This window comes from Grampus griseus (genome assembly GCF_964374135.1).
Source record: "Grampus griseus genome assembly, chromosome: X".
NCBI lineage: Eukaryota > Metazoa > Chordata > Mammalia > Artiodactyla > Delphinidae > Grampus > Grampus griseus.
Window position 1 is genome coordinate 105,335,565 of NC_138999.1, and position 18,190 is coordinate 105,353,754.

Sequence of the window (18,190 nt, forward strand, 5' to 3'; positions counted from 1 at the left end):
CTTAAAATAGCACACGTTTATTATCTTCCAGTTCTGTAGGTCAAAAGTCTGGTAGCCATCTCACTGGGCTCAAATCAAAGGTGTTGGCAGGGCTGCACTCCTGTCTGGAGGCTCGCAGGGAGAATTCACTTTCTTGCCTTTCCCAGCGTCTAGAGACCACCTACTTTCCTTAGCTCATAGCCCACTCCACCTTCATTCATAGCAATGGCTGGTCAAGTCTTTCTCATATCACATCACTCTGATACTGACTCTTTTTTTTTAACTTCTGCCTTCCACATTTAAGGACCCTTGTGATTACATTGGACCACCCAAATAATCCAGGATAATCTCACTATTTTTATATATTTATTTATTTATTTATGGCTGTGTTGGGTCTTTGTTACTGCACGTGGGCTTTCTCTAGTTGCAGAGAGCAGGGGCTGCTCTTTCTTGCAGTGCGTGGGCTTCTCATTGCGGTGGCTTCTCTTGTGGAGCACAGGCTCTAGGCGCACGGGCTTCAGTAGTTGTGGCATGCAGGCTCAGTAGTTGTGGCTCGCGGGCTCTAGAGCGCAGGCTCAGTAGTTGTGCCGCACGGGCTTAGTTTCTCCGCAGCATGTGGGATCTTCCCAGACCAGGGCTCGAACTCATGTCCCTTGCATTGGCAGGTGGATTCTTAACCACTGCGCCACCAGGGAAGTCCAAATCTCACTATTTTATTTATTTATTTATTTATTTATTTTCCGTATGCGGGCCTCTCACTGTTGTGGCCTCTCCCGTTGCGGAGCACAGGCTCCGGACGCGCAGGCTCAGCGGCCATGGCTCACGGGCCCAGCCACTCCGCGGCATGTGGGATCCTCCCGGACCGGGGCACGAACCCGTGTCCCCTGCATCGGCAGGCGGACTCTCAACCACTGCGCCACCAGGGAAGCCCAACTCTCACTATTTTAAAGTCAACTGACTAGCAACCTTAACTCTACCTGCGATCTTAATTCCCCTTTACCATGTAACCTAATTCACAGATTTGGAAGATTAAGACATGGACATCTTTTGGGAGGCCATTATTTGGCCTACCACAAAGGGGGCATATATAAATATTATATATATATATATATAATATATATATGTATATATAATATATATATGTGAAGTCATATATATATATGAGTGGTATCATCAACATCATCATCATTTCAGAAGAGAAAGGACTCTACAGACAACACCCAGACAATAGAAATGATACAGAGAAAAGGACTGTTTTTCCTAAAAATGAACAGTTGTCAACCTTACCCTAACACACACACACACACACACACACACACACACACACACGGATATTTCACCAAACTGGAAACTTCACCTTGGGCCAACATCACAGCTTTAGAAAACATTGGACTGCATGATCTTCCATCTCTAAGCTTCCCTGAACCCCTGGAATTCACTGTACTATGGTATTACCTGGAGAACCTTCCTGTGATATATCTCTATTGGTTCCTCCATAGCTATGTTTTTCTCCTTCCTTCTTGTTTCAAGTGTGATCATTATGTCAGCAAGAGACTTCAGTTTCCTTTTTTCCCCCAATTCAAAAGGCTATGAAAAGTGTTCTGTAAATGATATGGATATCCTGGGTCTTTAGGGTAATCAAGGGTAACCATATTCTGATCTCTAGGGTAATCAAGTTGTGTGACATTTTTGTAATGATGCCTTTTGGAATGTGGGTGATATAATTAGCTGCCACACTGTACATTAACAATACCTGTCCTGACCCTACAGACTTGGGGACTATAAATATAAGTGTGACAGCTGGCTCCAGGCTTGCTTGTCACTCACCACTGAAGGCAACATAGCCGGGGAGCTACACCAGAATCCCCAGGAATCCAGAATGTGGTCAGAAATGACATCTTCAACTAGAAGAATTTGGTGTTTTGCTAGTAAGAAGAGATGGAGACAGGCACTCTTAGGAAGCAGACAACCGTGATATTTCATGCTGGGAAGGCACAGAGGCCCCGAGTGGAGACAGCATTTTACCAGCACAAAGGCATTATATAGGGAGGGGTAGAGTCAGAGGACAAAGTCAAATTAGCAGGGGTTCTTTCTTAACCCATTGCTACCCAGAAGTGACCCAGGAGTGAGAATAAGAAAGAGCACTGAAGAAATGTCTAGGGAAGGTGAAAGAGAAGAAAAGCTGTGCTACCTGGGTACTCAGTGTGAAGTCAAGGGCAATGGTTGCCATGGGGAGGGTGAACTGATGGGGTCAACAGAGGGCAAAGTAAAAAGAGTTGGCAAGAGGAAAGAAACAGAGAAAGAACTATTTAGTTGCCAAGTTATATGTTAGGCACCATGTATTTTGTATGTACCGTTTCATTTACTCCTCACTCCATGACAATAACCAAAAGCCACATTTATAACTAAGACATACTTTACAGTTTACTTATCTCATTTATTATTGTCTTTTCCCCTCACTAGTACATAGGTTCCCAGAAGACAGGGTCCTTTTTCTCTCCTGTTTCTCCCACTACCTGTAACAGTGTCAGCACATGGTAGATGCTCAGTACCTATCTGTTGCATGAATAAACAGCTAGCATAAAGTGCCAGGCACTGTTATAGACAGATGCTTCCCATGAATGAACTCATTTTAACTTCCATGACCAATGCTGAGACAGGCACTATTATCCCAATTTTACAGATGAAGAAACTGAGTCAGAGACACAGAGATATTAAGTCACTTGCCTAATAAGTGCTGGATTCAGGATTTCAACCTACACCGTCTAACTCTAGAACCTGCCTTCATAATCTCTATTTTATACTGAGGCTCAGAGAGGTTAAGTTGGGCAGCTTAAGACTGGCAGAGCCATGACTAGAAGCGAAGTCCGCCTGCCCCTTCCTTTACACTTCACGGCTTAATAGGATTGCCAAGACAACTATTTCTTCCATCATCATTTTACCAGAGGCTAGTCTCCTGAGATAAAGAAATGGGGGTGGTTCATTAAGGATTCAGATAAAGATAACACACGTCGCCCCAAAGAATCACGAGTCCCAAAAGATCACCCAACAGTCTGTCACCTGTTCTCATTGATATATATTTTTTGCTTTTGAATTTTATTTATTTTTTATACAGCAGGTTCTTATTAGTTATCCATTTTATACATATGAGTGTATATATGTCCATCCCAGTCTCCCGATTTGAGGCTGGAGGGAACTGAGAGCAGCAGCTAGTGGATGAGTCATGGGAACCCCCTGGTGGATCCGTCTATGCTGAGAGCTAGGCGTTGAGGTTAAGTCACTTTCAGGCCAGGCAAATCCCGACCCATGCTGCCCTACGTAGCTCTGGAGTAGGGATGGTGTAGAGATGCTGCTAAAGCATTTCTGGGAGACTGGTTCATAATTCATTGTATGACCTTGTGTCAGACGCTTCCTCTCCTTGTGTCAGTTTCTTTAGGTTAGGGAGGTGTCAGTGGAACTTTGTGTTGAATCATAAGAGCTCCACTTTCTCTCTTATATATTGGACTTTTCCACATGAAATTTCATTGGGAGAAAGGATTCTACACTAAAAACTATGCTTGAAAAATCCACTGAATGAAATAGTATTTAAATTCCTTCTAGCTCAAACATTCTAAGAACTTAAAAACATAGACACTGTCCTTTGGGTCAGGTCAGTGTTCCATTCAGCCCTACTTTCTGCAGCCAGGAAGAGGCCCAGGGATCTGCTGTGAGAGGCCATTCACAGGTCCCTTTTGCCCCAGCCTCCCGCAGACGCTATTACCCCTGTCTTCACGTGGCAGTTGTCTTCCCCATTGGGCCTTCTACTTATGTTACTTGCCTATGTTGAGACGGAGAAAGTGTAACTATGCACAACAGTACTTGCAGGACAGCCGCACCTCTGTTTTATTCGTAAGGAATAGAACACTTACTGATTTTCTCCTAACACTCTTTTTGTCGACATCCACCGCTGTGTGTCTGCCTGCTAGATCACAGTAGCCGAGGGTTCCTTGAGGGGTGCTGCTGATCTATAATCCTCCTAAGTCCCCTACCTGAGCTGTGACCGAAGCTGTAAGCTTAGTTTGGAATTTTTTAATTTTCATTGGGCTCCCTCACACCTGCTCACTCATGCATTTTTATAAGTTCTTCCTTAGTCTCATTCTGTTTGTCATCATACATAGGCTTAAAGATTTCACTGAGTGCTCCTGCCTGGAGTCTGGGTTTCACATATACAAAATGACTCCCTCCTTATAACGTTTTTTTTTGTTTGTTTTTTTGTTTTTTGTGGTACGCGGGCCTCTCACTGTTGTGGCCTCTCCCGCTGTGGAGCACAGGCTCCGGACGCGCAGGCTCAGCGGCCATGGCTCACGGGCCTAGCCGCTCCGTGGCACGTGGGATTTTCCCGGACCGGGGCACGAACCCGTGTCCCCCTGCATCGGCAGGCGGACTCTCAACCCCTGCGCCACCAGGGAAGCCCCTTATAACGTTTTAAAACAAGGAAAAATAGCATTAAGTTGTTTAGGTGTGTGTGTTTGTATATTTTTTAAAAAAAACAAGGTAATGATAAATAAAAATTTCAGGATAGTAGTTACCTCAGAGGGAGAGAGAGATCAAAACAAGGAGACAGAACAGAGGAAGAAGACATAAATCAGGTGACCATATAAGTGTGAATTTCTTGCTGGATTGTTTATTGTATTCTATTTGTCTGTCTGTCTATCCTTGCACTAATACCACATGCCTTTTCATATCAACTTTAGAGTCACTTATCCGTTTTTCTTATGGTTAATAATTTTTGTATCCTGTTTAAGAATAACCCGAGATCATGAAGATATCCTCCTGTATTTTCTTCTAAAGCCTGCTTGATTTTGATTGGAATTGCATTGAATCTAAAAATAAATTTGGGGAGAATATTTTAAAAAAAAGAAGACATAAGTCAAACTAAATTATTAGGAATGTTATAGTTCTTGGGTTGGGTGATGGTTCTGTGAGTGTTCACTGTATTTTAAATAAATAAATAAATAAGAAATGTCCATATATAAACTAGTAATGATGAATTCTGCACCCCTGAAGTTCAAAAACAATGATTACAAGAGCAATGCGAGGTTTTTTTTTTTTTTTAAAGTTAACCAGAATCTATGATATACTTTAATTTTCTGTTTCTTTCCAATACATCAAGGGCTTTTTGAAACTCTAAGGGGATCATAGCTATAGGTTTGCCTCTCTCCGAGTTTACTTCTCCCTCAATTATTGTCCATAATTTAGTCAGGTTGGAATTTCCTTGTTGAAAAATATGTTGCATTTCCCCACAGGCTATTTTTATATAGGATTCGTTGATCCTCATCTTTATCTTGGGCCTTGCATGCTAGTTTGTATAGATCTAAGAATTACTGGCTACGTCCTGAATCATTTTGGGCGAAAGGCCACGATTGCTTGTTCCAGTCTTCCAACCCCATGACCATTAATAAGATTGGGTTCTGTCTAGGGTTGCCAGATAAAATTCAGGATCTTCAGTTAAATTTTAATTTCAAATAAACAACAAATAATTTTTTAGTATATGTATGAATTTGAGGCATACTTATACTAAATAATAATTTTTATTTATCTGAAATTCAAATTTAATTGAACATTCTATTTATATATTTTCTATTTATGTAAATATATATTCAATATATTTTTATTTGCCAAATCTGGAAACCCTATCTCATTCGAGCCAATAAGTACTCTCCAATGTCACTGTTGGTTTTGGGTCCCAGGGAGTGTGAGTTTGGGAATTGGACAGACAGCCAGGTTCAAATCCTGGCTCCTCCACTCAAGAGACAGAACTTTTTTTTTGGCCTCAGAATTCTTATCTATTAAATAGAAATGATAGCACTACCTCATGAGGTTGCTGGGAATATTAAAAGAGATGATATTTGCATAGTACTTAGTACAGGGTCTGGTACCTACTAAGCACTCAATAGCTGTTATCATTATTATTGTCAATTTTATACAGAACATTATGTGCACTGGCCAAGATTTAACCTAGTACTGTAAAATTCTACATTTACAGGATTAATTTGGGAATGGGACTCAGTGTCTCCTTTGGTGATGACCAATGCAAAGTGGCATCTAGCCCCTTCCTTTTTGTTTTTGAATACTTCTTTTGGCCCCATGTCATGAAATGCCCCAGACTCATTCTCTAATTGCTTTTTCCTTTTAATATAAAGGCTTTTTTGTGCATGTGTTTGGAGGTCACTTAGAATTCCTCAAGTTGGAAGCAACTGTCTTCCCCTAAGGAGGTGCTTGAGTGATTGAGAATCGCCTTTGAAATGCCACCTCAAGCCAATGAGTAATGAGTTTGGCTGATAAAAGGGAGCAGACCCTTTACATTCTCTTCTCTGACCCACCCATTCCCATCAAAACTGACCCACCCACTTTCCCATCTGTCCTGGCATCTAATCAGACATGCTAATGGCTAAAAAAGATTCTATTTAATCCCCCTCCCAAGATAGGCTTTTTTTCAAAACCCTAAACCTGAAAAAGTAAGCCTAACACTGGCTTCCTAGCAGATAAGGGTGACCATGTGGGACCCCTTAAATCACACCCAATTATCAGCGGCTTGTTCTGCCTGCTTTGCATGAATGGAAGGGAGCAGTAGCGCAAATAATCTAAAGATCATTTCCACTTGGTTTGGGAATGCACCGCATGGTGTTGTTGTAGCTGATTTGCTTTGCTAATTTTGTTCTACTTAAGCTAATATTGAGATTGGTTCACATTTGTGTGTGTGGGGGGGGTACGCGGGCCTCTCACTGTTGTGGCCTCTCCCGTTGCGGAGCACAGGCTCCAGACGTGCAGGCCCAGTGGCCATGGCTCACGGGCCCAGCCGCTCCGCGGCACGTGGGATCTTCCCGGACCGGGGCACGAACCCATGTCCCCTGCATCGGCAGGCGGACTCCCAACCACTGCGCCACCAGGGAAGGCCCTGGTTCACATTTTTTAAGCTCATCTGGGCCAGAAGAGGGAAGAGATAGTGGTGTGGCCCACTCTGAGATGAAGGAAAACTGACCACGATCATGAAGGGGACATGAACATTCTATGTGAGGGCTAACAGATCAAGAAGATCAGTGCAAAAGGATCAAGATAGAACTTTGCGAATTACACATGGGCAGAATAGGCCCACCTACCCCGTGGGCACTGAAAAGCTAGTCTTCCCAATGGCCTTCCCAGAATCTGAAATTCTCTTCATTAATAGCCTACATAAAGGGTGGTAATCATGCAATAACTATAGTTAAAGCGTTATGTAACCTAAGAGGAGTAACATTTCCTAGAAGACACATTAGCAGTTCATCTGACTAAATCATCAGTCACTATTGTCACCTCGTAGAAAAAGCACTGAAGGGGTGAGACACAAGACAGTTCTACCTTGATGGGGCCTGGGTATACTAAGAAGCCCCTGGGCAGCTATGGTGGAAGTACAGGAGCACTTGGGTGATTTGGGGGGTGGGCTGGAAGGGTTGCTGAAGGAGAGTTAGACAACTTTCACCTCTTTCCTTCCCACGTTTTTCTTAGTTTCCTGCTCATGATAGACATAGAGAATATGCAGATGTCTCAAATAAATGCTTCCCTTTCTTATTCTCTTCCTTCTGGGCAACTGGACTTTCAAGGGCTTCTAGAGATTTCAGAGATCATTGGTTTTCTTTTTGTCCTTTAGAGCCTAACTATACATTGCACTTCCAACCCTACAAGCTGCAGCAAGGGACCATGGGGCTATTGAAATTTCTTTCTCTTTTTCTCATTGCAGTCTGCTCCCAGTTCTCGAGAGGGGTGTATGCCATCTTTGGATTCTATGACCAGATGTCAATGAACACTCTGACCTCCTTCTGTGGAGCTCTGCACACATCCTTTGTCACACCCAGCTTCCCCACTGATGCAGATGTGCAGTTTGTCATCCAGATGCGCCCAGCCTTGAAGGGCGCTATTCTGAGTCTTTTGGGTCACTACAAGTGGGAGAAGTTTGTGTACCTTTACGACACAGAAAGAGGTAAGAAGAGGCATGTGCTCTCCTCTTTGAATATTCATGTAACAGTGGTGTTCAACCTTCCTCAACTCATGCTTGTCCCCTTCTCTTCCAATAAATCTCATATTCTTTTAAAATTGTAATTAATATTCAAAATGAATTTAAGAGTGAGGCCAAAAAAGAATCAAAACAATAGCCACTTTAGAATCTAGTTTTTCAAATTGTACATGTCCTCCCACCCCCAACTTTGAAAAGGGGTTTCGGATTATCCTCCTGGTTGAACCACTGTTGTTGAAAAAGAACCCTTCCCCCTCCCCCAAATAATTTATGTGGTTTACGTACACAAATTAAAAGCAGCTTAGTCTAAAATAGAGAGAGGCCTAAGCTGGAAAGGTTTTGGAGAATTAATCCTGCCAGACACTATAATTATCCTCATCTCATAGATGAGAAAACTGAAGCCCAAAGAGGAAAAGTGCTTTTTCACACAGTAGTTTAACCACAGAGCTGGGACTGGTGGCAATGTCTCTGGCTTCCAGATCACATTAGGTGTCCAGATTATGGGGCTTCAACAATTATCTGATGGAAATAATGAATGGAGACTGGCTAACCCGGGTTTTGGGGGTGGATAGTTTTTCTAATAGTAAGACATATTATATTGAATCTATTGAGGACAATTATATTGAAACAGTCTCAAAAATTAGGGGTCTGATCTTAAATAGTATAGAGTTAGGTATACACATCATAATGCAGCTAAACAGACTCCTCTAAAACCCAGTTATCTTTGAGGGCTTCCTCAGTAGAACCAAGGGATCCTATCACCGTGAGATTCCAAAAGATGACGTTACTTTATCACTTGTTTGCGTGTAATCCAGGTTATACACAGGGAATGGCTCTCTCTGACTCAGGACTTCCTGACTCAGAGAAAGAAGGAGCAAATGGAAGTCCTAGCTGCCTGAGGGGTCCCCGGAAATGACATGCTTATAGGTAACTTAACTTGAAGGGCCATTTTGTTTTTAGGAATCCAGAGAACTCTTCACTTCGCTCTCATTTTGATTCATCGTCAAACCCTGTCAGGAAACACTAAGGCCTGTATTTGCTTATGGTACCTACCTCCAGAATATTATCAAATTTCATGAACCTGCAGCAGAAGAGCAGAGTTCTAGTCCATGCTCTGCCACTAACTAGCTCTCTGACCTTGACCAACTCATTCAATCTCTCTTGGCCTTGATCTCCTCACCAAAGCTATGTCCCTTCTTAATGTAATATCTATGATTTTTTTAATATTATACTAGACATAGGACACTTTGTATCTTATTACTAATCCTAACTTACATCTTATCAGTTAATTAGTCAACCAATCTACAAGCTGTTATCAATCCTCAATGGTTTATTCAAATCTCGTGATACATGCTTATATAATACTGTTCCAGCAGGGGTAGACAGAAAAGGACATTCATGAAACAATTCATGAACAACTTTTAGAGCAAAGTATCAAACTCAGTACCAAATTGAGTGCTACACTACAGATTCTGATTGCTATGAGAATTGTGAAAAGGTAGCACTAGAGTTTTTGAAGGCTGGCTAGAGGAGCCAGGCCTTAAAGGATGTATAAGCTGTGGACTGGAAGAGAAGAAGGAAATGGACTTTGGGGAAGAGGAAAGGAACATGAACAAAGGGCAGGATCGGGAAGGAGTGCTGTGTGTTCCCACAGATCTTTGCCTGACTAGAGTACCAAAATAGTTTGAATGTTCTAATTCACAGTTTGCTAAATTTTAATGCATTTCATTTCTTTCAAACACTGAGGATGAATTAGCCTATTTCCATGTACTATATACAGTGTAGTCTGGTGCATAAAAAATCTAATTTTCAGAACTGAAGTTTGTAAATTAGACAGCTTCTCTCCTGTAACTTTTTAAAACTAAATATCAGTTCTGCTAATGCTATAGCCTCTCATTTATTGAAAAGCAGGAGACACAAGTTAATGTATTCTCTTCTCATCTCCCATGACCCTCCTTTGCCCATTAGCTCTCTATTAGAGGAAAGGAAGCAAAAGTCCATCTCTGTCTGTTTCTTAATCTGCATTTTTTTTCTCAAATCATCTCACTAAATAGTTTGTTCAATTCTATGGTCTTAGAGCCAAAAGAAACCTTTCTGACTTGTGTGTGTTCATATTTCTTCCTCTATAGCCATTTAGCTGGTGGGATTAATCTGCTCTGCTTAAGAAGTACTTTCCATAAAGTTTTATACTAATTTCCTCCTTGGAAAGCCTTCTTAAAACACTGCATATTATGACCCTCTTCCAAAAGTTTCAGTGGTTTCTATTGCCCACATTGAAAAGTAAAAGTAGTCTATTTCTTAAGACTCGACATAATTATCCATCAACCAACCAACGAACCTGTTGTCTTAACATTATGTTACTAATGAGAACTTTCCACTGCAGGCAGCTCCCATTTTCCACTGTTGCCCAAATGTGCCAGAACCATACTTGCCTCAGCAACTGCACTTCTACTACCTGGAATTCTTTCCATCTTGATTATGAAAATCCTTCCTGCCTATCCTTCCATTTTTCAAAACCCACTTCAACCTCTACCTCTCCAAGGTAGCTTTCCCTGACCACTCCAGTGCACAATGATTCATTCATTCATTCAATCCATGGCAGGGTTAAAATGAGGAACAAGATAGACATGTCTCCTGCAGTTATAAAGCTTACATTCTAATAAGGGAGATAGAAAAAAAATAAGTAAGCCAACAAATAAAATAATTATGTATTTAGGTAAGGTGCTATGAAAGAAACGAAGAGACAGATACTAATGGATAGGACCTAATTTTAAAAGGATTCTCAGTGACAACCTCATTGAGAAGGGGCATTTAAGCTGAGAACTAAAGAAGTAGAAGGAGACAGCCATTTGAAGAATATAGAGAAAGAGTTTTCAAGCAGTGGAAATAGCAAGTGCAAAGGCCCTGTGGCAGGGAAGAGCTTGGTATGTTTGAGGAACTGAAAGAAGACAAGTGTGGCTAAAGGGTAGTGAGGAGGTTGAGAGTGGCCTAAGATGAGACTATAACGGTAAACAGAAGCCAGATCATAGCCATGGAGTACAGACAGGAGCCAACATAAGGAATATGAATTTTATTCTAACTGCAATGTGAAGTCATGGGAGGATTCTGAGCAGGGGAGTCACATGATCTCATTTAAGTTTCCGTAGAGAATGGAGTGTGGTGCAAGAGTGAAGGAAAGGAAATGAATTAAAAGGCCATTGTGGTCATCCAGGCGAGAAATGATGGCAGCTTAGACTAGACTGAAGATGGAGAAAAGTAGACAGAGTTGAAGTGTATTTTGGACACAGAATCAACAGAACTTGGTGACAGATTGACTGTGGCACGTGAGGGAAAGAAAGGATTCGTGGGTGACTACTAAGCTTTTGGCTTGAGAGACTGGGTAAGGTGGCGACGCTATTTACTGCGGTGACTGAGGGCAGGAGGTGAAGCAGTCTTAAGGAGCAGAGACCTTGCCCACCTCTGAATGCCCACAGAACGCTTTTGTCCATATCATTCACTTGGCACTTACCTGCTTTCTGTTGTTATCTCACTGGGTCTGCTATCTACCTTCCCAGGAGCTTCTCTCCATCATGATAGTCAACAACTGCTTAGCCCCTAGGTTTAGACTTTGTGCCTCCTCTGGTTTCTAGCACAGGCCTGAGTCCATACTTAGTGTTTTCCCAATTCCATTAGTGACTCATCCAGAATAAGCCCACGTCTTTCTTTTTAAATGTTGGACTGAAAGAAAGAGACAGAAAAACCAAGAAGGGAGGGAGGGAGGATTAGATGGAAGGAAGGAAGGAGGGAGGGAGGGAGGGAGGGAAGGAAGGAAGGAGGGAGGGAGGGAGGGAGGGAAGGAAGAAGGGAGGGAGGGAGGGAAGGAAGAAGGAAAGAAGAAAGAAAGAAAGAAAGAAAAGAAAGAAAGAAAGAGAGAGGGAGGGAGGGAGGGAGGAAAGAAGGAAAGAGAAAACCCAATTTATAACTCAAACTATGTGGTATGGTTCTTTAAAATATTCAATAATGTATCTATTCTGCATTTTCTCTTTTTCTACAATGATCATCTCTTGCTTCAGTAATAAACATTATGGGGAGAAATTACAACTGCAAAGTGTAATTTTAGAAGTTTTTAGATTACATAAGAGAGAAATGAAAGACAGAGACAGAAGGGAGCACCTATAATTACATTCAAATAAGCTAAATATACAAATGATGTGACTCCACCGCATAAGGGCAGGGATGAGTGAGGAGCTGAGAAATGGGTTAAACACTTGAGGTCATTTAAAAGATTTACAGCACAATCAGGGTAATTTTATCTCTGAAATTATGAAACACTGAGTGGATTTCAAGGCTTTGTTAGTTACGCTTTGATTTCTGTCTGCTGAGCAAGGTCTGATTCTGTGTTTGCAGGTCATCACTTTGCTTAGTTACTAAAATCACCACCCTGGTTTGTTAATACAAAGCTGAAATTTATGCTCTTGGTGCTATATACATCAAAAGTGAGCTCTTGGGAAAGTCATGAGGTTTACTAAGTGTGATATCTGCCCCCTTTGTACCCTCTTCTCTTTATCGACCCCCTTTTTTTACTTGTCTATGCCTGCCCTCCCTGGCTTGACATCTCTGTCCTAACCTGCCTCTACACCTCCATAAAAACTCTTCCACTTTGCTATTAGACCTATCTTTTGGGTGCAAGTGACCTAGCTCTCTGTGGTGCTAACATTTCCCCCAGAGCAGCAGCTTGCTTGAGAACTGCAGCCAGACTCTCTCGTGCACCTGACAACTCTCCTCGGCTTCAATGGGCACAGCCCACAGAGATGAAAGAATCCGGCCCAGCCTGTGGCTCTCAGCTTAGATAATGAGATAATAGCTCTAAGTGCCCTTTGAGGCAACTAGTCCCTACCTTCTTGTCAGTGTTCAATAAACTCCTGCTGTTTCCTATTCTCAACCTGAAACTCCCTACTCAGTTCCCAGGTAACTCTCAGGAAGTCACCTGCCTTCTAACAGACCTTTCTGTTTGCTCTAGAAGGGTGTGTCAGGAACGTGGGCAGTGACAACAAGTAGTCGGTCAGTCAACAAGCAATTATTGGGCGTTTCCTAGGGCTGGCTTGTGCTAGGCCACTGGCAGTGTTCAAACAGAATTTGGGTCCTGCCTTTGAGGAGCTGACAATCCTGTTGCTGAAGCAGTGATTTATCTCAGGGGCCTGGAAAAATTAATTTTTAACGCAACTGTTGCCCCATCCACCAACGAAACTTGCATTCATTAGAGCAGGCACCTCGCGAAATGATTAAAGTGTTGCCAGAGAGCCGGGAAGACGGGAAAATGTTAAAATATCCTGAAGGTCTTAAGAGGTAAAGAAATTCTCCAAGACAAGGAGAAAGGGCCTTTCCTCAGAGGACCGGGAATGTTTTCAGATTGGCTGGATTTAAACTCTACTGAGAGGCAAGCAGGGCTTCAGTCCCTCGCACCTTCCTGCATGCTGTCGTTTACCACCTACTTACATAACCTGGCTTCATCCCTTCCATCCAGTTCTACTTTCCCAAATAAGGCACAGATTCGCTCTCTGCATCTCTCTCTCTCTCTCTGCCTGTCTCTCTCCCTTCCTCCATGCTTCACCCTCTCTCTCCCTTTCTACACACGCACAGACACAGGCACGCATGCGCACATGCATGGACAGGCACACATCCCAGTACCAATCGGTGGTACAAACCAACAAACCCCTATTATTGTCATTTTATTATCTTAGTTTGATAAGAGCAGCTGCATTTTTAAAGCATTTATTATGTACTAGACCCTGAGTTTATGAATTACCACATTTAATCCTCACGGCATCCCCGTATCTTTACAACAGAAGGAAACCAAGGCACAAAAAGATTCAATGATGGCTCCTAGGGACCACAGAGCTTAGTGTGCCAAAGCAATGAAAGCCAGGAGTTCAACCAAGGCCTGCCACACTCCGCAGTCTGTGTGTGCTGTTCACTGGGCTGCCATATTGCCTCCCACACTTTTAACATTGAAACTGCGATTAGCTCTTCCCTTCAGCCATTCTTCAAAGGACCTGTTACCTAGACCCTGCCTGTCCTAGTTACCTTCCTGTGGATGCACTCCAGTTGTCCATTTCTTTCTGAAAGCCTGGTGTCCACAAAAGAACACAAGAGCCTTTGGTCCCAGAGTCCCAGGGATCCAGATAGGCAGCAGGTAAAAAAAAATCGAGGTTAAGGGGTAGATGGGGAGCAAAAGGAGTAAATGCAGCCAGACAGGTGGGTTTGCCCATAGTGCGCACTCGTGGAATGCTGTGCTGTGGACCTGACTCTAAGGTGAATCTGAACTCGTAGATTCCTCTCTGGGGCAAAGCCACTTCCAGAGCCCAGAAAAATCTAAACCTGCAGGTCGTCATCACTACGGGACTGTTTTTGGTTGGAGAAGAAGAAAGCAAGGAGAGACTGATGATAGGTTCTACCATAGCTACTTGGCAGGAAGTTTAAAGAAAGTAGCAGGTAATGGTTAAAAAAAAAAAAAAAAGACGGATTATCACGGATTTTTTTTTCTCCTCCACTTTAAGAACTGATTAAAGGATTGAGAAGGTAACAGATGGCTACTATTCTAGTCATGTCCAGTTGCCTTTTGGGAAAAACGAAGCCAAAAGAATTTTTATTGAAATTCAAGCTACTTTTTACATCTGAATGAATTAGGAAGACCCAGAGAGTACATTCTCCGGTGAGAGACAGATACTAAATTCCCCTGTTTGAGCAGCAATAATCAGGGTTGACAGTACCTGAGACATCTGGTAGTTTCTGCCGCCTGTCTAATCTACTGATGATGCTTCAACTATGAGAGCATCTCGAGAGCCTGCACAATAATAATAATGAATGACTGTTTGGACCGCATTATGCATAAAAGACTGTACATCTGTCTGTAATGAGAATTTCATTGAAAATGAAAATACTAAATCTGTCATATTTTTTAATATTTCGATTTGCACATCCTTGACTGTTTTGGGGCATAACAAGAGAAACTGCCGAGAAACTTGTTGTCAGCTCTTGAAATAAATGATCATTTAAACACTTCCTCTCCACAAAGGTTATTAGCTTAGTAGCTTGTTCCTGGGGTTGGACCATCAGTTGGGGAAAAAAATCACTAGACATTAAACTACCCTTTCAAAAGCTGAATATTAGTTACTGTGGAAATTGTTCTCTCAACTTAACATATTCCATTGTATCTCCCCAATGCTGCAGAGTAGACTGAAGCGACTATTAATAAATACTGTCATATTTTACAGCTGTCATGCAAAGCTGAAAAAAGGCTTTGCTGTGATTAGATCCTGTTTACTGTAATATTTCTAGCTCAGACTCGGAAAGGCAGCTGTCCTATAAAGGTATTTTCCATAAGTAGAATATTTCTCCATCAAATGACATGACTAATTTTAATGTATCGTTAACTCCTTGGTGGCAGTGAATTTGAGGTTGAATTGACTTTACAGCCAGAGATACATCCCTCTCCAGAGACACACTAAGCTAAAATGTCAATTTCTTTCTCTTGGGTTGTCCTTCATATTCAGAGCTGTTGCTTTAAGTAGTCCCCTCCTCCGTAGAAGGACAAATTTGCATGGGTTTATCCGCCTTCTTTTGCCCTGTCCCTCTTGTGACTGATTGCATTGTTTGCAAGGCAGCTGGTCAGGATTTAGGCTAGGAATGACACTTCAGTGGGCTAGCTAGTAATTCTGCTTCGTGAGCTAAAATGCCACTGTATGAGTGAAAGAAATAGATCTCTAGCCCCCCTACCATGCAGTAGCTGTTTGTAATGGTATTCACATCTCTGCAAAAAGGAGGTGACAGCTGGCAGGGTTGCTTTTGCCCCGACCTTCCGTTGCTTTTCATCAAGCTCTTTGAGGAATTAACCCTCACTCACTAAGCTGAATATCTAGTTTTCAATGAATGGGTAATTGTTACACCATCAAGGAGTAACTGACGTGTCCCATAAATCCACGGTGGAGCCTGAGCTCGGTCTTTGAGAAGGCTCTTCTAAATGTTCCCTGGGGAAGAGACAGACTGTGATGTAGATCTACAACTGTGACTTTGAGGTTTGTCTCCTGGAGGCCCCTGAGACAACAATTAAAGCCAGGGCAGGTTTGCTGTGGAAGTGAAACAAAAGAATGCATGTAATGTCTTTTGCACCAAGCTGAACACGGTAACATGCTCAATAAATGTTACCTCTTATTATTTTAACAGTGGTCCTCCATGCGGAGGGAGGGTGATTTCCCCCCTGCAGGGGACATTTGGCAATGTCTAGAGACATTTTTCGTAGTGGGTAGAGGACAGGAATGCTGCTAAACATCCTACAGTGCACAGGATAGCACCCCACCCCCAAAGAATTATTCAGACCAAAATATCAATAGTGCCAAGGTGGCAGCAGGGTCAAAGGACAAACCGTTGCAAGAATTCCTCAAGGGGTTGTAATGAACCAATGTAGCATTTATTGAGTGTCTCTTACTGTGCCTAAATTGGTGTTAAGAGTTATGTTAAGTAGAAGGTGGAGTCTTTAGCCTTGAAGAACTTACATTATGGTCAGAGAGACGGGATAAGACTTATGTACAGATTTGAAGTACTGTGAGAGTCCAAATAAGAAAGAGTTCACAATAAGCAAGATGGACCCATCAGGGAAGGCTCCATGGAAGCAGTTAAACATTTTTCTGAGCCCACCACCCAACTGCCTTCCCTAGCAATGACCTTGCTTTGGTGGCTAAGGCCAAGTGGTTATCTAGAACCAAAACAACATGGCATTCCCATCAATGTTCCCAAAAGTCAGAGCTTAGGGCAAGAAACACAATTAAAAGAAAAACCAAAAAGGGAACAACGTTCCTTTTACTAAATGGAAAGCAATTACAGAGCTGTTGAAAATAGGCAGTAAACAAAAGGAGGGAGGGAAATACTGGCAAAATTCCATTTTCCCAACTAATCCTGTAGCAAAAGTGCAATTTGCAACAAAATCAACAGTGCCCTCGCCCTCTCTCTTGCAGTCAAACACATTGTTTGGCATCAGCACGGCTACATGTGATGCCTTAGCAGTAAAGTTTACAGAAGCTAGGAAGACAGAATATGATTGGCCGGGGCGGGGGTGGGGGGTGGGGCAGCGGTTAAGGTGGAGCACAGCTCACTCCTTCCCTCCTCCTCCCCCCAACAGTCTCTGTGGAACACCCTCATTCAGGGGGAAAAGAGGGGCACAAATAAAGACTACAGCACTCCCAGTCTCCCTGAATCCTTTCCAATCAATAAGTTGCCAGTGTCAACTGCTGTCCTGCTTTGTCGACTCCACAAACGATCTGATTAATTCTCTGTGCTAACTGCCTCAGCGGGCTCTCTCGGCAGTAGAACAGAGGCTAATTAAGATCACGTCAGGCGAGGAGGCTGACAGGTTGTGTTCCTGGGCCACACTGAACTTTTAGAGGGTGCTTCAACTTCACCGCAGGCAGGCAGTGCTTGGCCAGGCACCGATTCCATAGCAGGCTTCTCATTTATTTCCCCGATTCCTGAATCAACGGGCCTCCGTTTTGTCAAGGATTTACGTCCTTCTCCTTGGGGTAATTAGCTGCCACTGTGTTCACTTTGAATTGCATTATTTCAGCTTCCTTTCATTTGAATTTTTAATATGTTTGTAAACAGAGATAACAATTAATAGTGGGGTCATTTTCCCTCCTAAATCACGTGTGTGTGTGTGTGTGTGTGTGTGTGTGTGTGTGTGTGTGTGTGTGTGTGTGTGTGTGTGTGTGTGTGTGTGTGTGTGTCTTAGCAGCATATAGCCCATAGAGGTGAGTTTAGGACAGATAAAGGAAGCCTTACTTCTCACAGCAGGTAGAAAATGGAGGAAACATATGGAACTCATTACACCAAGTGGTGGATTAGACTGAAAATATAAATAGCTTCCCTCTCCCCCTAAATAAAGGCTTAGATGAATTCATGGATGACAGACCCATAATGAGTTATTAAGGGAAAGAGATGTTCGGAGATTTCTCTAAACTGAGCTTGACACACTTTGCAAAGTAGACTTAATGGGCCACATTTGCCTTCCCATAGGCACATGGTCACACAGAGTACGGGCATTTATGTCCAGAGTTTTTAAAGGTAATTTCAAGAGTCTGTTATGTATCTAAGAAGTGAGGAGGAATGCTGAGAAACAGAACGCTCTCCAGAAACATTCTGTCTCTTCTCATA

General features: G+C 42.5%; 1 protein-coding gene across 2 annotated transcripts in view; it reads left to right on the top strand.

Moving 5' to 3' along the window:
- GRIA3 (glutamate ionotropic receptor AMPA type subunit 3) overlaps window positions 1-18,190 on the top strand; it is a gene marked incomplete at its 3' end in the record, with an annotated part of 282,009 nt that overhangs the window by 66,371 nt on the left and 197,448 nt on the right. For both annotated transcript variants that reach the window (XM_082681358.1, XM_082681357.1), the window contains exon 3: window positions 7,736-7,975. In XM_082681358.1, coding sequence (XP_082537484.1) covers window positions 7,736-7,975 — 240 coding nt within the window. The remainder of the gene's footprint in view (window positions 1-7,735; window positions 7,976-18,190) is intronic.